Source organism: Anser cygnoides, chromosome 13 (genome assembly GCF_040182565.1).
Source record: "Anser cygnoides isolate HZ-2024a breed goose chromosome 13, Taihu_goose_T2T_genome, whole genome shotgun sequence".
NCBI lineage: Eukaryota > Metazoa > Chordata > Aves > Anseriformes > Anatidae > Anser > Anser cygnoides.
In genome coordinates this window covers 1,692,200-1,706,278 of record NC_089885.1, presented here as the reverse complement: position 1 = coordinate 1,706,278, position 14,079 = coordinate 1,692,200, and the positions used below count along the sequence as shown (strand labels likewise).

The 14,079-nt window shown below is 38.8% G+C and overlaps 1 protein-coding gene across 18 annotated transcripts in view; it reads left to right on the top strand.

The window, feature by feature from the left end:
• Positions 1–14,079, top strand: part of TENM1 (teneurin transmembrane protein 1) — an 848,278-nt gene that overhangs the window by 720,478 nt on the left and 113,721 nt on the right. For all 18 annotated transcript variants that reach the window (XM_048070576.2, XM_067005240.1, XM_067005241.1 and 15 more), the window contains 4 exons: positions 128–338; positions 3,825–3,926; positions 5,064–5,258; positions 8,595–8,795. In XM_048070576.2, coding sequence (XP_047926533.1) covers positions 128–338; positions 3,825–3,926; positions 5,064–5,258; positions 8,595–8,795 — 709 coding nt within the window. The remainder of the gene's footprint in view (positions 1–127; positions 339–3,824; positions 3,927–5,063; positions 5,259–8,594; positions 8,796–14,079) is intronic.

Below are 14,079 nucleotides of genomic sequence, written 5' to 3'. Positions count from 1 at the left end.
TGCATTCTTAGTCAGACAGGCAATTCCTCTCAAGATTTCAGCTGCTTTTTGCTGTTTGAACGAGATGTGCAGTGTAGATTCCATAAAAATTTACTAGGTGGTTAATTGTTGCTCATTATTATTTCAGTTTGATTTTGTAAAATTGATGGATGGAAAGCAGTTAATTAAACAGGAACCAAAAAACTCAGAGGAGCCACAGCAAGCTCCCAGGAATCTGATCTTAACTTCACTGCAAGAGACAGGCTTCATCGAGTACATGGATCAAGGAGCTTGGCATATGGCATTTTACAACGATGGAAAGAAAATGGAGCAAGTGTTTGTACTAACCACAGCGATTGGTAAGAACAATTACAGTAAAACTGTTATTCTGATTACTGCATTGGAAAGCTGCATTTGGAAAGATATCGATGTTGATTACAGTGTCTCTTAAATATTCTCTTAAATATGTTTTATTTCAGTTTAGTTTAATTAACCTCAGTGGAGTATCTTCATGTTTATGCCAATATTAGGCAAATAGCAGCATTCATGTATTAAAGATGGGTGTTAGCAAATTAATTAAGTGTGAAGTTGTCATGTGTTTTAAAATCTTTATGTGATAGTTTAAATGCCTGAGTAATTTCTGGTGTTATTTCGCTCAAAGCAAAAGAGAATATGTCTGCCCTCTCTATTTACACAGGAACCATAAATCCTACAAAAATTATCCATCCTTTTGGTCCATATTTCAGTATTTTAATCAGTTAGAAAATTAAAAGGCTGCTTTTGTGGGTTTGGTTGTTGTTGTTTGATGGGTATTTGCTGTTGTTTTATACACTTGTTCAACTGCACCATTCTGTTTGGAACTCAGAAGGCACATACAGGGGAGGCTGCCCTGGTGGGATATCAATTCCCTGTTGCCTCGTTAATAAATAAAGGTGGACAAATGTTTGCAACTCTAGGTGTTGTTGCGGAGAAGTGCTCACACATAGGGTTTGTTTGGAATTTCATTTCAGGTGAAGTGTTGTATTTATGACAGTCTTGGTTTGCTGCAAGACTTTAACCACTTTGCCCTTTAGTTAACCTGTTCTGCCATATGTTTAGCAGGATGTCTTTACTAGTAATGGACATGCCATCTGCTCTTGAGAACAATTGAATGCTATTTTTACTTGATGGTAAAAACACCTTGCGGAGCAGGACAGTGATTCAAATACCAACACTGGTGCAGGATTTGCAGGAAAAATATTTTAAAATGAGGTAGAATTGCAATTAGAATATTTTGTTTAAAAGTTCGTATTTGCTTTGTGTAGAAAAGTAAATCTTTTACAAGTGGGAGAAATACCATTATTCAACGTCATGTGAGAAAATAATATTCAAGCAATTTATGGAGCATCTTCACAGATGCTCTATGAGGAGCATAAAACCTGGCCAAACTCCAGTCCAGATCAGAATCCAAAGATCTGCCCCCTTGTTTATTTCTACTGTAACAGCAGATTTTTTTTCTACTGTAGCGGTATTTATACAAGGGAGTATAAACAGTATTTCATCATTAAGTAGCACACCATCTTAAAAAATATATATATCTAAATGCAATTGAATGTTTCAGTTAGGTTCCTGTTAAATTTGGTGAAGAAGAAGGTGTTTATCCCTTCTCCAGCCAATAAGCAGAACAAGCTGGGTCTTATGGAGGGAAGTAGTGAGGGCCACAGGGCAGGCAGGAATCCTTACGTTTAATCTGAGAAATGTCCATGAGAAGACATATTGAGCAAAAAGAGGTTTCATACTGCAACAACCTACTGCTGGTGGATTTGAAAATACTGCTAGCTATTGTGTTTTCATGGCCTGTATATTTTCTTATACTTTTCTTTGCACACTGGTTCTTGTTTTTATCTGGGGGGGACTACAAAAATTTAAAAACAAAAACAAAAACTGATCATTTTCTGATCCTTGAGCAATGCTCCTTACCCCAGACTTTGGGGAGTGTCTAGGGCTGGAGTCGTAGTTTATTTCCCTGCTGACAAAGGAATCAACCAGGAACACAGGCTGAAGTAGTCAGCATATAGCAAAAGCTTGCATGCGTCTCTGCTGTATGTCGGTGTGGGCTGTGTGATGAGCACCTCTTAGGTAGTCTTTTCAGTTTCTGGATGTCAGTGGCATACTAGTTTGATTTTGCTGACCTGTTAACTAAACCTCTGATCACGCTTTCCCTGATGGGGGGTTATTTGCCTGCAAAATCTAACGTGTCTAGAGTATTTTCTAGTATGTCTAGAGCCTGAATAAAGGCTGGCCCAAACTGGACATTGCATCCGGGGGAATTGTTCAAACCATTAATTCTCCATTTCAAGTCAGTGTAGGGATCATTTATCATGTGATTCTAAAAAACTGAGAAGACAGGCAAGTGTACACATAGAAAAGAGAAGAGCTGATAATGAACAGTAATATGTAAAAGTTAATAATGAGCAGCATATCTGTGAAAAAACTTACTTCTGGGAAAAAAATAAAAAAAAAAGATTATTTGACCTTGAAACAAACATCCATGTCTAGGTTGTAAATATCTGATGAACAGATATATATCAAATGCCTGTTCTTTGGTATAAACTAATAGTCTGAAAGGAAATGAATGTTTTTAATTATCAGTAGAGGTTTTCAAGAGGAACCAGTACTTATCTGTCCAAGTGCCCATAAATAAGATTAAAATAAACTTACTTCGGTTATTCATATTAGTTGTAGGATAAGCTTATAACCCATCCTTTGAAAAGTTTGAGTTTAAAAGTATATCAGATTTGATTAGATTAAATAGTCCAGTGGTATGCACTTCCCTGAGAAAAGTTTTGCCTCCCAAATCACTTGCCATGGACAAGGATCTATGTTTTCTTTTTTTCCCCCAAATTTTTATTTTGTGGAAAATGAGCTGTTTCCCATCTTCTGATAGGCAAAGGTACTTGTACATGCCTATTTGTGTTTATGCCCGTAAAATAGGCTGCTCAGTTCCCACTGTTCTTCAGCCCTGCTCCCACCCTGCAAAGAACCTGCTGGTGCTGTGGCATCTTCAGTCCAAATGCTGCCATGACATTAACCTACTCTGCATGGGAGCATCCTAGCATTGAATTTACTTCACATTTTTTACATGAAATCCATCTAAATCAGTGAATCCACTGAATTCCTGTAGGAATTATGCATGTAGATTTAGAACAGCTAACAAATATACAGACATGAGCCGGCCCCACAACATGTAAGGTTAAGTGGTTTGCTATCCAAAGCCGTACGATGAAACATGCAGAAGTTGAAGATCAAGAAGTTGAATCAAAGATGTTCTTTTTTTCTTCAAATCTTGTTCTTAGGCCATTATTGCATTGAGTTTCATCACTTTATAAAAGACTTTTTTTCATCTTATTTTACAGAAGTGGAAATCCTACCCTCCCCCAAAGAATTCAATTCACATGGTTCAAACAAATACCATGGAAGACAATTTACTCTATAAATAGGTTTCCAACAAATTGCTTCAACAATAAAAGAAAGTGTTTAAGGTGGACATTTCTCAGCAAATACTTTGGTTCTTGCAGTGCTTTTAATGGTGGTAAATTTTACATGAACACTTACTTTAAAAGCTTTCTGGTGTAATATAAATGATGCACTTGTTATCTCAAAGCTGTCAAGACAAAATCTAATATTTGTAAGCTGCTTGAACAGGAATTTTGTTTTATTCTCCCTATGAATGGAAATGGGCCTTTTTCTGCTTCTGCATCTATTTGTATGTTGAGGTGTGTCCTGCAGAGCGGGGTGAAGATGCCGTTCATTTCAAATTCAACCAACTTGTGTTTTTCTTTGTGCACAACTCTCTGAATAAATAGAAGTTTTGGATGACTGCTCTACTAATTGCAATGGGAATGGAGAATGCATCTCAGGGCACTGCCACTGTTTCCCAGGATTCCTTGGTCCCGATTGTGCAAAAGGTAATCTCATAACAGCCAACCTAATGTACAGGACAGGGTTCGTTATTATGGTGTGTGACTGCTGGGCTTACAAAGATTCAAAGTGATTAAAGGAGATTAAATTCCTTTTTCCAGACAGATGGCAAATACAGTACAAGTGCAGGCATAGAAAGTTTTTTTTATGCTGTACTTAGTTAAGATGCCTCAACTACTTCTCTCTCCCCGACTTTTAGTCAAGAGATTTCTCCATCCCTCTTTGCACCCATTCTGTGATTTTAAAATATTTTTTAATAAGTGTCAGTTGAGTGTAGTGTTTACAGTTATTTAAAATTGACAATCCGTTTCACTTCAGAATACATCACATCTCAGTAAATGTCAGTAAAATGTGATTTAAATTGAAAAGGGTTAGAAAAGAAAACTAAAGCAACTTAGAGACTAGTAAAAACTAGAGAAACTAGAGACTAGGCTTTTTTTTTTTTTTTCCTAGAGAAAACTAGAGATTTTCTAATGAAAACTAGTGTTTTTTCTAGAGAAAACTGGAGTTTTCCAGCATTTGGGGCAAAATCTTGCTAAAAAGATTATAAGCGAGCTTATTTTTATTAGTATTATCCATCATCCACTGAATATTATATATGGAGGTTCTCATTCTTTTCTGGTGTTTCCTCAGGTTTTGGATTGTCTATATTTTAAGATCGATTAGCTCAGAAATATGTACTGGATTGTAAAACTAACCTTCTGCATCACTAGGTTAGATCAGTAATGGCTAAAACTTCAGTAGTGATAGGTCTGCTTAGAAAAAGAAAAGGGCAGTATCTTGCTTCAGGTTACAGGGAACAAATATTAATGTTACAGAAAATGATAAGCAGGCATCACTCTGCAAACTCTCTCCCAAGGCCCATCAAGGAGAGGAATTTTTGTCTTCCAAGATGTCCCATTTCATGTCAAAATTAAGGTATGTTAATAAAGCAGGCTGAGGGCACTAGGATGCCTATATTACTGTTGTGCTATCTAGTTCAAAGATTTCAGCCTGTCACAACCTTCAAGTGAAGGATTGGGAGGGCTGGAGTGGAAAAGTGATTTTACAGAATGATAAATGCAATAAATGTTAATCTATATAAGTATGTAAGTACATTAAAAAGGCCAATCTACCTTCTTCAGATTCCTGTCCAGTGCTCTGCAGTGGAAATGGAGAATATGAGAAAGGTCACTGTGTGTGTCGAAATGGGTGGAAAGGACCAGAGTGTGATGTTCCTGAAGAACAGTGTATTGATCCAACCTGCTTTGGCCATGGCACCTGTATCATGGGAGTCTGCATCTGTGTGCCTGGATACAAAGGAGAGATCTGTGAGGAAGGTTTGTGAAGTTTCCCTCTTTATGGTTGGGGGGGTTTGATTTTAGCCTTTAATCTCCTAACCTTTTTTAAGGTAGTTAAGAGCTCACATGGATGTGAGAAACTTACTGTGAAGCAATACTGCTTTTCAAGCACCTTTTAAAGCCTCGTGAAAGGAATGTTAAGATAGAAAATATTCAAAGATAAAGGCTTTCAGATCTCAGTGACAGTCAGTGGGAGTTGATCACATAATTTCCAAGATTCACATTTTTATTCTAAAAGATTAGAAGTGTTTAACATTGGCTAATAAGAATATCTAGTAATATCAGTAGGGCAGTCCTTTGAAATGCTGAGTTTCTTGTGCAGTCCAGGAGGCTTTCAGTTTCCTCCCTCCACTGAATCTCAATGGCAAGAACCAGGAGGAATTTTTTGCCTTTCAGCACACAGTGCTGAAACTTCCAGCACACAGTGCACTCAGTCCTCCAAGGAAAAATTTATCAGCATGCAAGGATTCCCTGTCTGGGGGCAAGTTGTGAGACCATCCTGGTTCTTCTCTGCTTTTTGTCTCTCAGACCCCAGACACATTTTTCAGGAGGGGTGGCTGGCATCACCAGGTTCGTGGTGCCAGAAACCTCAGTCATTTAAGTGTGCACCGTCAAAGACTCTTTCACTTGGCCAAAAGCTAAGGGTAAGACAGTCAGAAGATCATCTAAACAAAATAAGATCTAGGATTTCTCCGAAGTAATCAGCAGACCGTAATCATCTCTTCCCTTTCTTCATTCTGTTGCATCTTAGATTTTTCCACGAAGAATGTACAGACTATATGAAGCCACGAGAGCAGCAAGCAGTTTCAATTTAGCAGAGCATGCTGTGTAATTCTGTTGTCATATGTCATTTTTACTGTGAGCCTATATTCAGGGTACTAAACCAGTGTCCTTTAAAGCTTGGCTAATAAAAAGTGGGAAATTATGAGAACAAGTAATTGTACTTCAGCTGCTTATAGTACCGATGTGTCTCTGCCCTCATCTACAGAAAGAAACAGTTGTTATTTGGCTGCTAGCGTTTCTGAGGTAGCTCATCAGCTACGGCTTTATTCCCCTGTGCATAGCCTCAGAAAGCAGAGCGGTTCTTCATGCTTGCCCTGATTTGATGATTTTTCAGTAGTCCCCTTAGCCTGAAGCTAGTGCCAGCATACTTTGTGCTTCGTGCTATATAGATTTTAGGTAATTCTTCTGAGTAGCACACAAAGGAAGCTCTTATGTGGCCTGAATTCTCTAATCAGAAAAATGCCCAGGATGGATTTGATGGATTTGACATACCTGATATGTTTTTTAAAGGGAGGATCAAGAGAATGTTTCTTACATTCTCAGCTGTTGGTAGTTTCAGAAATGGACAAAACCAAGAAAACCCAAATGAGAAAAAGCAAGTAATACACAGATTTACTCACTGAGGCCATGATATTGAACAAGCCTGGAGCTGGTGAGAAGCTGACTGCCATTTACAGTTACTTTGCTTGTTGGGATAATGTGGTCCTGCAAAATGGTTGAAAAAATAATTGAGATAAATGTACTCAGACAGCTATTGAAACTAAGAGCATGAAAACATTGTTTTTTAAAAAAGTAGTATTTAAACTTTAAAAATAGAAGTGGAATCATGTAGAAACAGGGTGAATGAAACAAACCTGTACAGAGGATTTTTATTGTAATAGTGTGTGCAATGACACGAATGCTTAGTTTACTGTATTGTGCAATGTAACTTGTACACTACTGGAAGTAATTCTGTCAGGGATTGGAATTACATTATTGTGTGTAAATATAAGTTTAATATTATAGCCATATTGTTAACACAGCAGACAGTAACAGATGCACTATCCAGGGAACACCAGTAGCTATAGGTATTCGCTGCTATGGGCATCCTTTGAATTCATCTTGTCAGATTATCATTAGTAAAAGAAGTGATGCTTTTTAACCTGTTTGTAGAGTCACTCAGTTTTCAAAGATCGCCAAAATCAAGAGCTGTCTTTCAGGATAAGAGGAAATTGCCAAGTATTTTTGGCCTGTGCTTAGCAAGATATACTTTGTCCAGAAACACTGATTCCTCTTTTTCAGAATTACATTGTGCTGTGCACAAGCCTGGAAGGCTGAAAAAGATACAAAATAAATCTTGAAATAAGATCTTGAACTAGTGGCATAGCAGCTCAAAGATAAAGCATCTCTTCTTTATTCTTAGGTCAAAAGGTGCTGTAAACTGGATGCTCTTAATCTCTAAGTCTGAAGTATTTAGCCTGCTGTTACTGAAACAGAACATCTCTTCGTTTGTGTAACATAGAACACTTTGTTAAGTTTACAATTTAATTATTAACACAGTACTTGGGCTAATACTTAAAAAAAATCATACAAGAACTTCCAAAGTGCATTTTTAACATTAGTTTGAAGCACGATCTAACACGAATAGGATTTTGGCTAATTGTTTTGCATGCTCCAACACCCCACAAATTCCTCTCCACCTCCGCAGTCTTACTGAAGCCCCCAGAGAAGGCAGGCTGTGTTCTCCTCAAAGTCTGTCTTGTTAAAGAAATGCTGGATCTTGATGAAGGAATATACTGATTATGCAGGACTAACCATCTGATTTAAATTCTTCTACAGAGCTCCTGAATTTTTCACTAAGAATAGTTTAATCCAAATTGAGAACAAATTTAGCTCTTTGTCTGTTTGCAAATTGTTCATCAGTACGTTATGACTTTTATGAATCTGTTCATTATCTGCAATTGCCCAGCACATACTTTTTATGAGTGTATGAGATTTCTTTACAGTGAGTATTCAGAGACTCACGATTCAGGGCTTAGTGGATGACCATTTTTATTTTTTTTTTGTATTAGATTCCCAGCTGTAGTGATAGTTTTGCAGAGAAACATGAAAGAATAAATCTTTTCCCAGATGTGAATAAAACATAGAGCACAAATACCTGAATTGAAACACAATGTACAGTTGTAGAAATTTAATTGTTAATTGCTCCAGTTCTTTCCCAGCTCTGCTACTGAAACACAAACTTCCCTGACTAAGATCGATAGACCTGTCCAGGGAATCTGCTTTTTAACAGTTAGACAATATCCAAGATAAGTAGAATCATATGATCTCCACCAGTCTATGCACTTGCTTTTTGCCTTGTTTCTAGCTTATAATTTTGCAGAGATGTTAGCATGGACTATTTTTCCATGTGCATTTGTTAACATCATTTCAGTTGGAGTATTTGCACAAAAATCAGCAAATTAATCTGAATCCCTGATGCTGTATGTCACTAGGAAACCCCTGTAAGGGTGCAAATTTAATGCTCTAAACTGTATATTCACTGCTTTCCAGAGGACTGCTTGGATCCAATGTGCTCGGGCCACGGTGTCTGTGTTCAAGGGGAATGCCACTGCTCCGCGGGCTGGGGCGGTGTGAACTGCGAGACGTCACTGCCAGTCTGCCAGGAGCAGTGCTCAGGGCACGGCACCTTCCTCCTGGATGCAGGACTCTGCAGCTGTGAGCCGCAGTGGACGGGTTCAGACTGCTCAACAGGTATGCTGGAGATTTTCCTTTTTCAGTAAAGCCTATTAAAAGCTTAGGCTTTCTGTTTGGCTTGTGAAAGTAGTTACTATTGCTGTGCTGGTGTTAATTTGAAAAACAACACAGGGATGAAGCAGGGGTGCTATGGCATTGCACTCCCATTTCTTCGGAGGTATACCTATGGGTTTGGCAGCAACTGGTTTTCTGTTGACAAGGGTAAAATGGCTTTTTCTATGCAACAAGAATGCCGACTGCCTGATGTGTGACAGCAAGAACGGTAGTCCTGCAAGTCTGCAAGTAGCTCCTAGCTTCGATTGAAGTTAAGCAGGATTCTCTCATGAGATGTTGAGCATTTATCAGGATCATGCATTGAGGGAATCCACAACTCTGAGAGAGACTGGGAGGATATAAAAAAATCCAGTGACTCATGAGTAAGAAACCTCTGTCAAAAATATTTAAACAGGAATGGCCAACCATTCTCTCATGCTGAGATAAAAACTCTGTTCTTTCTTAGAGGACCATCAAAGTTTAATCCCACTGAATTTGATTAAGAGTTGAAATGGATTTTTTATGTGCTTTGTACGTTTACATTTTGTTTTCTTGAAATGAGTGCACTCAGGACATTTTACTCTGTAATGGAGCATATCATTACTAAAGTACGTACTACTTTTTTTCTTCTGAAGCCCACAAAATGAGAATCTCAGATGATGAGTAACACATCCCAGTACAGAGTAGATCCGAGTGACAGATTTGCTGAATACTGTGAAATACAACTAGTGGTCCAAGTCATCAGTTTTTCTCAGAAATCATCATTCAAAGGAACACTTGTACCAGTATAAATTTCCTTTCAGATATTTACAATCCATAATTATAATCACCTCATGACAACATTTTAAGCAACAAAATATTGACCTGCTGATAATTTTGAGTGTTTATTACAAAGACCCTGCATTCATTCCCTACTCCAAAATTAAAACCTGTAATTTCAGTCTGCAACTGTTAGATATGGTACTGCTCTAATAAGAACAGACTTTGTACTGGCTTTCAGCAGAACCTCACTTACTTTCATTTTTATCATGTATTTTATTATTTGTTAAAAATATTCCCTAAAGGACAGTAGTACTATAGTACTTCCATTGATGAAGCAAATAATTAGGAAAGGTGCTAGCAATTTACTAGTTGTTTTTCCCTCAAAAAATATGGAAATTAATTCTGTTCTAGTATGAAGTTACTGTAGCTCAAAGAGAGCTGTTAAACTCCAACAGTTCTGTCGAGTCAGCTGTGTGGGGCAATTACATACTAAGTAAGGGAACAAAGCTAAAATAAATAACTGTGGTAAAGAAGCTTTTATCTTGTGTGCTGGGATCACAGTTCTCACGTTTGTCTTACTTTCAAAGCTGTTTTGATGAAGTCCTTGAAGAAAAGTGACTTATTTTTTCTTACCTGCATCAACCAGTGGGGAAAATACCCCTCTGCATGCCTACTGTCTTCTGTGTTATCAGAGAAGTGGGGTTTTGTGACCACTGGCAGGCATGTTGATGTCTCTCATACTATCTTGTTCATTAGTTTCCTCACACAGTTTTAGTTTATTCGTACTTTAGGCATCCTATGGCAACTCACACAACAAGCCCTGGGGCGGGCATGTTCACGTGGGGATCACAGCCTACCAGGGCTTCTAGAGTCAGGAGCCCCTGGGGAGCACAGAGCCCCTCTGGGGGACACACAGCCACCCATGCACCTCCACAGACAGCCCTAGGGACCGTGGGGTGTCAGTCCAGGAGGTGCAGAGCAGGGCAGCCTCGCATGGCCAGTTCAGACAGCCATTGCCGTATGCTCTCAAGGAGCTCCAGTCATGGTGTCCACCCAGCAGAAAGTGTCCTCTGCATCCCCTGTGCCCACAGGAGCCAATGCAGCTGCCCAGACAGAGCTCCTGAGGGGACAGGTGGCCATCTAGGCCTCGGGTCAGGGCGTGCCCGGGTTTTCTGTCAGTGTCTGAGGGCAGCAGTGAACACACCTGGAGGAGGTGCACCCAGGCACAAGAGCGGTTTAGCCTCATGGCAGAGCTCCATGCAGAGGCGAGTTGGTTCAGGTGGGTCAGAGAACCTGAGAAGATGAGCTGGTGGAGTTGTACTCTGCCATCCCTGGGACAGGGTATGAGCCAGTCACGACACACAACACAGAGGGTCCTCTGCCCTCTCGCCACTAGGCAGAAGGCAGTGACTGAAGAGTTGGTGGGAAGTGGAGACAGGTTTGTGCTCAGAGCAGCAGGCCTAACACCTCCCGGCCTACCTCACCTTCCCGGGTGCCCTTATACAATAGATATGTGACTGTGGACAGTCAAACAGTGATGCAGATGATGATCTATCTATGTTGGAGGCATCAAAAAAGTGTGGTCAGCCTAACCCTCACATCACAACCACTTCTGTTGAGAAAAAAAAGGTGAGTTACTGTCATCGGTGACTCTTCTGAGGGAAGCAGAGGGCCTGATATGCCGACCAGACCCACCTTGTATAGGGAATTTTGCTGCCTCCTTGGGACCCTGGTAAAAAATATTACAAGAAAACTTCCTAGCCTGGTACTGCCCCCACATTCTTACCCATTATTGTTTTTTCATGTAGGCAGTGATGAAGCTGGGACAAGAAGTCAGAGGGTGATCAAAAGAGACTTCAGGGCAAAATAATATAGTAGGATGGAAGACTGATAGTACACGATTTTAATCTCACCAGCATATCAGTATAGTCAACTTACTACTTACTGTCTGTGGGTCTTTGTTGCTTTATTTATAGACTGTCATCCAAAATCCCTTGATGCTAATGAGTCATTTCCCTTTGAGGAAAATAGGCAGTATGTTTCAGAAAGACAAAATCAAGCTTGAGAATACTGACTACTCATTGTCAGGTGGAAGAGGGAAACTGGCAAACTGAAGGAGCATCATCAACAAATTGAAGGAAAAAACTCACCCTCTGTTCTCAGATCTGTGACAGAGCTGATGCCTCTGACATCCTGTCCTGTATTCATTTCTCTGGACTCTTCAGCCAAAGTAGGCCAGTTTCTGTCCTCGTTACTCTAGGACATTTGTCATAATTCCACTGAATCCATTTATACCGCTGAAGCAACCTAATTATGATCAGGAAAAGAATACTGGCAGTTCTTAGTCACAAAAACATTCATCCTAAAATGATTATATGTAGATGGTATATATTTAGCATATCTATTTTTGGTTAAGCTCTCTAGTAAGATTGGTGGTAATTTTACAAAGGGTAAAAATGGATCAGCAGCCTCTTCCTTCAGTATCTTGCAAAGCATAAAACCTCTTTAAAACTGAAGTGCTTTGAAAAATGCAAAATGTTGTAATTGTTGTAAATTGATATGTGCAGAGTAGAGTAATTTAAAAATCATTAGAAGTATGCATTTTTTAAAGTGAAGTGCTTCAAAAAGAAATGAAGGCATAATACAGTGTATTAATATAGTTCAAGACATCTCAAATTGATTTCAAAATTAAACATCAAAAACTGAAACTTGAAAAAATAATTAGGTAAAACCATTTCATCGCAATCAGAAAACTCTTCAGGTTTAGGAAATTGCAAATTATGGGTGTCAGTCATTCTGATTTGCCAAGGCCAAGGGTATTCACTACAAACAACTCACAGTAGTGAAAGTATCCTTGAAATTTCTTCCATATGTGAGGTAACCTATCCTACATTTTCTGTAGACTGTTCTTTTCCATGTTGGCACTTTTACTCCCTATTTCTGACAAATCTCAAGAACTTTTAAATTACGCTATAATCATCCTTTGATGTTGTGTTCTGAAGAAATGATGGACTTACTTGATTTCATCTAACTGTCCTCTTTCTTTAATTTGTGAGGAGCTTTGATTATTACTGCTCAGCTAATTAAAAGGATGATTGAAGTTTCCCCTGCTGTATGTTGTCTGACATTGTAGAAAGACTCTTCTTACTACTGTATATTTCATTTAAAACAAAAAAAGCGATGTGTGACTAGTTTGATTTGTATCTCCTGTAGAGTTGCAAGAGTTTGCAAAAAGATGTCTGGTGAGCAAGATTTCTATTAAAAACTTAGTAGTTAGTGATTGGAACATCTAATATGTGTTACTGGAGAATTTAAAACATGAGAAATTTAAGGCAGTGAAGAAGCACTCCAATAAAAATTAATTCTCCTACATGTTGAAATCAGTCCAGTGGGAACCAGAAAGACCTGATGTAGTCATGTATTGATTTAAGAAATAGGGTAAGTCAAGGGTATGAGAGATACAGTGAGGAAGCCTGGGTTGTTTTTCAACTGATTGCTGCTTATTTTGCGGATATGCCAGAAATAATGGCTTTTTCCTTCCCTTTTCCTTCTTGAAAATTAAGATCCGTAATCTATTGCTGTCTGCATCTTGTACAGCAATTAGTAGAAATATTCCTCATTCAAATGTAAGCATAATTTACTTAAATCAGGTTTGTGAAACCTGGTCTGTCCACAGGCAGGTATTACTTATTCCCCTGGGTGGCATCCCCAGACCTAAGTCTGGATTCTCCTATCCCAGGAGCTCTTCCCTTGTCCAGGAGCAAGGTACGTGAACAGTTGTGGCAACAACATTATGGCCCTGTCTGTCCTCCCTTTTAGGTAGCTGGCAGAGCTTTTCCTCTCTGTGTTTAACATAGCATCTATATAGGGAGTCCATTGTGTGCAGGAAATTTCAACCTCAGTATGTTTTGTGCTAGGCCTAATCCAGTAGATCTGTTTTGAGGGTAACGCTGATTAGGAGCTATAGATAACAACTTTGTAAGGATCTTGTGGACTGTGAAACTAGAGAGATTGAAACAAGGCTGTATGATCTCAGTTAGGTGTTCATCTAGTAGGAAAACATGGAAAATATGTGGGATTTTAGTAGCAGTTCAAGTGCCAAAGTGTTTTAAGCACATCCAGATTGAGGTAAACTGAGCAAAGGGTTTAATAATCTAAATTTTGGATTTAGACACTTCAAGTTGTAGTTAGGTGCCTGCATCCTTTTGTGCATCTCACCTTTATCACCTACATGGTAGTCCATCTAATACAAAAATCTATTTTGTGGTAAAACAACTAACAGGATATCATATGGGAAGGACTTATGAGAACACTTTATGCAAGAAAATATCAAGATGGAGATTATGAATATGAAAGAATCATGCTCCACAAAAACCCTTTTATAAAGTAGGGAAGTTGTGGGAAGCTTCTGCTCGTGCTGTAGATGCTATAGCAGAGGGAAAATAAAAAAGGCCTAGGTGGACAAGAGAGCACTAATCTCTTACAA